The following is an 8,472-nucleotide window of genomic DNA, read 5'->3' on the forward strand; positions in this document are numbered from 1 at the left end:
CACAAAAACAAGAATGTGTTGGTTACATTAGGGTGCACTACACATTTTGTGTGGAACACAACCCTCTGGGCATGTGTTGGCCTTTCTGTAATGTTTTCTTAGATCAGGCTTCCCTGGGGTGACTGGACCAGGAAAGCCTGGACCACAGACTTAAAAGACTAAGCTACTCAGCCATGGCAAGGCAAGCGTGATGCTGCTCACAGTACAGGAAAGGATGTATAGATGCCTAGGAGCCACCGCTGCTCCAAAATGAAGCCTTTAGTGTCAGTTGACCAAAGTTTTCATATGTATCTTTTTGGATTTGGACATCAGTGTCCCACTCAGATCCCACCTGACAAGCCTCTGTCCTTGCAGCTGTGCTCCACGCGCCTCATTTTCTCAAAGCCTGTGTCTTTGACAAAAAATTGATTCACTTCAATCAGATTTGCTTCATCTAGCTGTGTCACACTGTTCATGCATTGGTCTTAGTGTTTGCCAATTCTACAATTTAAGTCCAGAAATCTATTTATCTAGACTGTGCAGGCTTTAAGAGGGTTCATGTTTTGTAGCTTGCAAGCTGCAGCGCAAACCTGTCAAGAGTGAGAAGCCAATTTCATTTGAGAAGACAGCAGCAAAATGCTTCTCCGTGGAGCCAGTCCTTCGCTGTGTGAAAGGCTGCTCAGCAACCCAGACTGTTTCCGTGTCCATGGGCTTCCACTGCGTTCCAGCCGGTGAGTCCGGTGACCTGCGCACAGCACGACCAGAATGTGTGACTGGGGTTCTGTGAAAAGCCGTGAGGTGCACCGTACTAACACAGGAGTACCCCGATGTATAACCAGCCCCGCTCTCCTTTCTCCTTTAGGCTCCGCTCTCAGCCTGGACGGGCAGCCTAGGCTGGACCAGAAATCCGAGGACGTCGTGAGCTCTGTCTCCGCTCACACAGCGTGTTCCTGCCAGCAGCAGGCGTGCCCGGCCTGAGCCCCCGCACGGAGCCGCTCCGGCCCGGCTCGGCTCAGCCCGGCCGCCCGAGGGCGGCGGGGATGAGCCCCGTCCCCTCCGGGAGACCGCTCTGCTCTGCTTCTCCTCCTGGAGATCCTGGAAACAACCCGGGCACCGGCCCCCGGGGTGACCTTTCAATAAACAGCTTCTGTGTGAACGCGCTCGGCCGAGCTCATTTGTCCCTGCGCAGGCGGTGCGCTGGGCCCGGCTCCGCCCCGGGGCCGAGGCTGCGCGGCCGGGCCGGCACCGGCGGCCATGGGGCGGCCGTGGGGCGGGTGGCTGCTGCCCGTCGGCCTCCTGCAGCTGCTGGGCCCTGCCGGCGCCTGCCCCTGCCGGGACCCGCGGCTGTGCCAGCCCGTCACGGGCCCCGCCGGCTCCGAGGTGCGCGGCCCCGGCCCGGGCGGGCGCTGCCGGCGCAGGCGGGGCCGGGCCCGGCGGCAGCGCCGCTCGCAGCAGCTTCCGCACCCGGGCGCCGCTCTCGCACGGGAGCCGCTGCGCTCGGCCCGGGCTGGGCAGTGTCCCCCGGCCGGGCAGTGTCCCCCGGCCGTGTCCCCGGGCCGGGCAGTGTCCCCGGGCCGTGTCCCCGGGCCGTGTCCCCCGGCCGTGTCCCCGGGCCGGGCCGTGTCCCCGGGCCGTGTCCCCGGGCCCGGCGCGCTCTCGGCTCTGCCCCGCACTCGGCCCCCGGCTGCCGTCCCTGCAGCCGCTGCCCAGCAGCGCCGGGGATGTGGCGGTGTGAGAGCCGCGTGGAGAATGGTAGTCCTGCTGAGGAGTGCTCGGGGCTAACAAGGGTGCTCTTGACCCCTTTTCCAGGTATTCGTGTTTGATGTGGGGAAGGAAACCTGGAAATCCTACGACTGGTCAAAAATTACCACTGTGGCAGCTTTTGGAAAGTACGATCCTGAGCTCATGTGCTATGCCCACTCCAAAGGTTCGAGGATAGTACTGAAAGGTTGGTTACACTGGAAAAACGTGGGTGTTCATGATACGTGAATAAGAAGATAAGGTACACAGGGATATATTACCTTGACATTTTACATTCAGTTGTATGCAGAGTATTAAAAACATTAAGATAATTAATTAATAAGGCTTTAATGAACCCTTGACATTTTGCATGTGCTGGTATGCAGGGTATTGAAACCAACAGTGGATTGTGCCACAGTAGTAACCAAAACATCCCAGTGACATCTTAATAAAAGTTGTCTTAACAGGGAACATCATTGCTATGGAGGAAGAGGGAGGAAGGAAAAAGCCTGTTATTTGGGTCTGTATTCTGGATCTTATGTGGAGTGCCCAAAAGACAAAGTAAGGAAAGGGATTTAAAGTATTTTTTAGTATTTTGCACTTAAATGAATCCCTCTCTGTTAGGAAGTGGTTGAGTTTTAAAACATGAATACTCAGGAACTGTGCAGGTACAAATGCTGATTAGAAAGACAAAGTCCATTAGCTTACATGTTGTAAATACCTTTTGGCTCTGTTGAGAAAAAGCAGAATCCAGGACTACAGTGTGGAAAGCAACAAAGGTTAAACACAGAAGTAGTTTTCCTCTAAATATGACCAGTTAAAATGCTAAAAGTACTTTAATTTCAAAAAAGGTAATTTACAGTGGGTAAAAGAATATTAAGCAGAAGTAAGAAGATTAAAATTATAGAAAAACCAAAGGAACTTAATTTTAACACCATTCTCTCGAAGAACCCTGGTAATCTTTTCTGGGGTGGTTTCTCAAAATTATGCTTGGGGGAAAAATGAACTCCTTTGTATTTTACCACTATTGATATGGGCATTTTTAATGTTGTGCTTAAATTTGTTGGTTAACTAAAGACAAACCTTTCCTTCCTACTATTTCTGTGGTGCAAATGCATGTTAACTCTTGAAGACCTCTTGTCTAGGTGATGTACCTCTTCAGGAAATTGTTGATCCTGCTAAAAGAGCAGCATGGATAGCCCAACAGGTGGACCTTGCAAAGAAGCAGTATATGGATGGAATTAACATAGACATAGAGCAAGAAGTTAATGAAACCTCCCCTGAGTATTATGCATTGACAGAGCTTGTTAAAGAAACTACAGATGCTTTTCACAGAGAAATTGCTGGATCACAGGTAATAATAATGTACTTTCTACAAACATTAAATTTAAACTTATGAAATGTAAGGACTTTTGGCAGAGCTGTTTAGCATATGAATACAAAAAAGTTTATGCAGATCTAAATATAATATTCTAGTGAATGCTTAATTGTGAATGTTAGCTGTGATGTAATCTTGTAAGAATCACTCTTTTTGAGCTGAGTGAATTTAAATGAGACATGGGCTTCGCTGAGATTTGTGGATACAATGTTATGTGTGGATACAATGCTATGTGTGAGCTGGCAGGTTTTAGTGTGCCTTAATGAATTGTTGAAAGTAGGGCAAATACACCCTTCTGGGACAAAAACTTGATAGTGTTTTGGTAAACCTGTCATGAAAGTTTTCAAGATTTGCAGCATGCTTCATATTTTTGGTGGTTTTCATATTATATTTTAATTTCTTTGGTGCTGCATATTCACTGATGGGATACTCACTTTATTATATTCTGTTTGTTTTATCAGATGAGCAGCTTCTTTTATAGCTCATTATTATCAAGATCTATTGAACTGTACCATTTGGGAAATACTGTTTTTAAAAGTCATAGCTTTCTTTTTTTCCTTTAAAGAGATAACAAGGGCACCTAAGGGCCATACTTGGTACTAAGTTGTGCATTTTTCCTTCAGGTAACATTTGATGTGGCTTGGTCTCCAGCATGCATAGATAAAAGGTGCTACAACTACACTGGGATTGCAGAAGCCTGTGACTTCTTATTTGTGATGTCATATGATGAACAGAGCCAGATCTGGACAGACTGTATTGCAAAAGCCAATGCTCCTTACCTGCAGACTTTAGTTGGTGAGGACAGAACATCTCCCCAGGAGTCAGAACATTTCCATTTGCTCACATGAGTAGATAGAAAAGAGGGCTTTTTCTTAGACAGGTTTATTTTGTTATTGTTGCAGTGAGGCTTTGAGTGTGCTCAAATATGTGTTGTCTGGATGTGAAAACAGTGCCCCTGATCCTCATGAGCCTGCAGGCAGACCTTCAGCAGTTCTGTGTTGGTCCTTGTAACCTCATGAGTGTGAAGAACACGTTTAGAATGACAAATGGCAGCCAGAGCAATAGTGTCTGCCTGGGATTGCAGAGAACCTGAATCATTTCTCTCATTCCTGTGAACCTCTGCTCAGGGCAGGTGGTTTTAAGCATGAGCAGCTGGAGCAGTTACTGGAATCTCAGTAGAGCAAGTGTCTCACTCACTGGAGAGTGCAGGTGAAGGCAAAGGACAGCTTGCACCTTGGCCTCTGTCATGCAAGTTCTGCAGTGGCTGTGCCTCTAAATTAGTTGTAAGAAAAAAAAAGCATAGGAAAAGTAAATAATGCATGTTGATTTTTATTTCCCTCAAAACTAGGATATGAAGAGTACATTGCTATGGGCATTGACCCTAAGAAGCTTGTGATGGGTGTCCCCTGGTATGGCTATGACTATATCTGCCAAAACCTATTCACGGTAAGGTGAAGACTATTTGTTTGCAATCAAACTGTTAATTTTTTTCTTTGGAAAGATATAACTAGATTTTGGTAATCTTGTTTTTGGACTGTGGTCTGATGGATAAGAGCACCAAGCTGGGACACAAAACAGAATTATTTCCTTGGCTGATAACTGATGAGCAGTGTGTTACCGGACAAGGCATTTTAGCTCCTTAGGCAGCCTGAACCCCACGACATCCAAGCACTGTGTTTGACTAAGGAGCTATAAATGTTATCAGTATGAGAAGAGACGATGTCCAAAGCCCTACAACACTTGTATGTGCCTTCTCAACACCACTGTAAAGACAGGTGCAACAAACCATAGCAAACCTACGACTGTTACAGCATAGCAGTTTATGAGGTCTTAAATATTACACTTATGAACAATGTAAGGGTCAATTAAAGGTGGAAAAGATAAGACAACTGTTAAGCTGAAGGGTATCCATCCAGTTCTGTATTACTGCAGATTAAAGAAAATGTAGCTGTTTTAATTTACTTTTCTCTACAAATAGTATCTGCTTTGGAATTTTTGTGGCCCTAACACCTGCTGTGAATTGTTCTTGGCTGTACTCCTATTCTGGAGTTCAGTATATCTTACCTGGAACTCATGCCTCCCTGTTTGTTTTTCAGGATCATGTTTGTTCCCTTCCCAAAGTGCCTTTCCGTGGGGCTCCTTGCAGTGATGCTGCAGGGAGCCAGGTCCCCTACGCAGCCATCATGAAGCAGGTGAACAGTTCTCTTTCAGGGGTGCTGTGGGATGAGGTACAGAAGGCTCCATTTTATGAGTACAAGGTAAGAGTCTTTTTCCAAGCCACTGTGGTGTGGAGTAAGCATTCCTGAACCATAGATCTTTGACTATAAGGTTGTTTGGATTAGATTCTTCTTTTTATGCTTTCTATGTTTTGTTTTGGTTTGGTTTGGTTGGGGTTTTTTGGTACAGTAAATGATTGCTGAAAATATGTGTCTTGAATTCCTAGCCTGAGAGGGGGTGCAGTGCCTGAAGACTCCAGGAGTAATAAAGATCTTTATTGCTTTCCAGTCTTCTCGAGATACTGCATCATGTCAAAAAGGACATTTTGGCACAAAGACATCCTATAGCTCTGTCCTTCACTGTTAGAGTTACTTTCATGAGTTGATAAGTGATTTAAACTAAAAAAAGATTCTGAGATGCTCTTAATTTTGCCTAACTTGCTGTCTTGCATACATGTTCTCTTCTGCATTTGTTTTCTACATAGACACAGTGAAAGAGTCCATAAATAACTGTGCTTACAAGAACACCACAGTGTATCCATTTTGTCTTGTTTCTTTAAACATTATTGAAGTTTCACATGTTGGTTATTAAAAAGATGTTGTAAGCAATGACCAGCAGCATAACCTTGATAAATTTTATAACCTCCTCTAAAAAAACCCACAATCTCTAACTAAATTCACCTGTTAGCTTAGATACTGTATCTGAAATACAAATTAGCAAAGTCTTTTAATCTAACTTCAGTTAAATTGTGTCACTGTTTTATAACTTATATTCTACAATTTAAAAAATATCCAAATATTTGGCTTAGAATTTTTAATTGTCCTGTGTGAAAAAGAATTGATAAATCTGGAAAATACTATATAAATCTACATAGTTTGTATGTCTCAATTTTTAGTTATACTTTTAACTGTGTTCAAGAGAAAATGTGATCACTGACACTAGTGTTTAAATGTTTTTCTAGGATTCTGTTGGTCAATTCCACCAGGTATGGTTTGATGACCCTCACAGCATCTCTCTAAAAGCAGCATATATGAAGAGTCGAGGCTTAAGGGGCATTGGCATGTGGAATGGAAATAGTCTTGACTATTCCAGGGAAGCTGTAGCAGAACAACAAACTCAAGCAATGTGGCAAGCTCTGACACCATAAGAATTGTGTGAACCCTTGATTTAGAATGATGAAAATTGGTAATTTTTTATTTTGGCTTACACTATCACAGATTTTGACTCTATATAAATATATTGTGATTACAAAAACTTTAAAAACTAGGCAAATTAATCTTGTTATTTTATATGTAATGCTGTATTTTCATTCTTCAGAAAATTCCAATGTTGCTTTGGAACAACAATCCTTGCATCAGTAGGTTTTTTTAGGACTGCTCATATTTTTAATTTTTCACAGTTACTGTAAGTTAGTTAACACTTGAACCCAGTGTGTATCTGGTAACAAGACCAACTGATGGATTTACAGGGGCAGTCCCATAATGATGCTTTGCTAAAGCTGCCAGATGCAGCAAATATTTATTCCTGTGTTACATGGTGCAGTCTCAGCCTTCTGACTTCCCAACCCAAACAATATTTTAGCTAAGTCACTCTACAATCAGATTAAACAGAATACTGGAGAGACAGATTGCTGATTATATGCAGCTTGGTTACTCTTCTAGATTAAAAGATTTTTATGGACTGAAGAAATTATATAACATTAAGAAGTTGCTGTTAAGATTTATATCAAACTTGTTGTTAGAAAGGAATATTCAATAAACTCCAGTTTCAAGGTCCTTGTGTATCACATAAATCTCTTAGTTTCAAAAGCCAAAAACCTCTGACCTTAGCTTGAAGAAGAAGCATTAATATGAAGAGGACTTGGATGATGTTTCCTTCTATTTCAAGCTACTTTACTTCCTGAAAACTAGAATTCAGAAGCTTCTTTAATGAACTGCATATCTATTTTCCCACACACCCTAAGATTCATTCAGTAGCCTGCTTTATGTTTTCATGGGGTGTTGCCTCTGAGATAACAGGAGATTGTTTTCTTTCTAGTTCATATTTTCATAAAATCATTTGCCTAAAGAAGTTGTATAATTTTTTGAAATACCCATAGTGATGTAAAGATTGGCTGGTGTTTACAGGATTTGTTGAATAAAATGCTGTTCTTGGTAAAGCTTGTAAACAATGTTCCTTGTCTGTGTTTTACTTGTTCTACAGCTTCCAGCCCACACTGCTTGTCTGCTTCTCCAAACTGTTTCACAACCAGATTAAAGTGAACTGGGCCTTGCTTAAGTGACTCCATTAATTAAAAAAAAAAAAAAATTTAATTAGGTAGATGTAGTCAGTTGTGGGTTTGATGGGTGATTTGGTTTGGCTGGGGGTAGCTGGGGATTTTTTGTTTGATTGGTTGGGTTTTTTTGCTTGCTAAAGGGTTACCATGGTATGGCAGCATTACAATAATGACTGCTGAGGAAAAGACTGGAAAACTTCATCTGAATTGATATTACAGGTGATGGAAAGCAGAAGGTGAAGCCTACTGCTCTAGCAGAAACTATAAAATTCCCTTGACAAATCAGAAGGCTTTTCACTAGAACACCACTCTATAAGTCTTAAGAGAAACTGCTACATTTTATATATATTTATATATATATATACACCCACTTATGTACTTCAGAACATGTATTACTACTTAAATGCTTAAATACTATTAGATGAATATTTGCTGAATTGAGAGTCTTCTGCTACAAATATCTGACCTGCAAAATTCTGAGAGCCAGCTGATTTAATAATAAAACTATTTTTCCTGTAGCAGTCAAGAATCGTGAATTGATAATACTATACTTTAAATTTAGGTTCTGATTTTCTAGTAGCTAGTAGCCTGCTTTCATATCTTAAATAAGACACAATTCTTAAATAGAGAATTCAATAGAGAATTAAGCAAAAGTGGGTGTAGTTTTAATAATTTATTTAATCCTTTAGCACTAAAATCTTTGTTAAGTCCTATCTTTAAGAAAATTAATTGGATAATGGGTGGTTTGACTCAAGATATTTCTAAGTTAGTTCTTTTGAGAGCTGCATAATTTTCCTATCCTATAACTTATTTCCCATGAGTGTTTCACTTCCAGTAATAAATACAGCCTTGATAGCTTTTTGGCTGAGATTAATTCCTAGCA

General features: G+C 42.1%; 2 protein-coding genes across 2 annotated transcripts in view; both read left to right on the forward strand.

Moving 5' to 3' along the window:
* The window catches only part of LOC128811498 (vitellogenin-2-like), a 22,774-nt gene extending 21,768 nt beyond the window's left edge, over nucleotides 1-1,006 (forward strand). The window contains exons 34-35 of the mRNA XM_053985162.1: nucleotides 549-710; nucleotides 842-1,006. Coding sequence (XP_053841137.1) covers nucleotides 549-710; nucleotides 842-957 — 278 coding nt within the window. The 3' untranslated portion in view covers nucleotides 958-1,006. The remainder of the gene's footprint in view (nucleotides 1-548; nucleotides 711-841) is intronic.
* CTBS (chitobiase) lies at nucleotides 1,001-7,484 on the forward strand. Its single transcript, XM_053985163.1, is given in 8 exon segments — nucleotides 1,001-1,186; nucleotides 1,188-1,359; nucleotides 1,789-1,927; nucleotides 2,865-3,073; nucleotides 3,721-3,892; nucleotides 4,446-4,543; nucleotides 5,194-5,355; nucleotides 6,276-7,484. Coding segments are annotated over 8 exon segments (1,305 nt in total). The 5' UTR covers nucleotides 1,001-1,019; the 3' UTR covers nucleotides 6,462-7,484.
* The last annotated feature ends 988 nt before the right edge of the window (nucleotides 7,485-8,472 follow it).

The sequence above is a fragment of the Vidua macroura genome, chromosome 9 (genome assembly GCF_024509145.1).
Source record: "Vidua macroura isolate BioBank_ID:100142 chromosome 9, ASM2450914v1, whole genome shotgun sequence".
Lineage (NCBI taxonomy): Eukaryota > Metazoa > Chordata > Aves > Passeriformes > Viduidae > Vidua > Vidua macroura.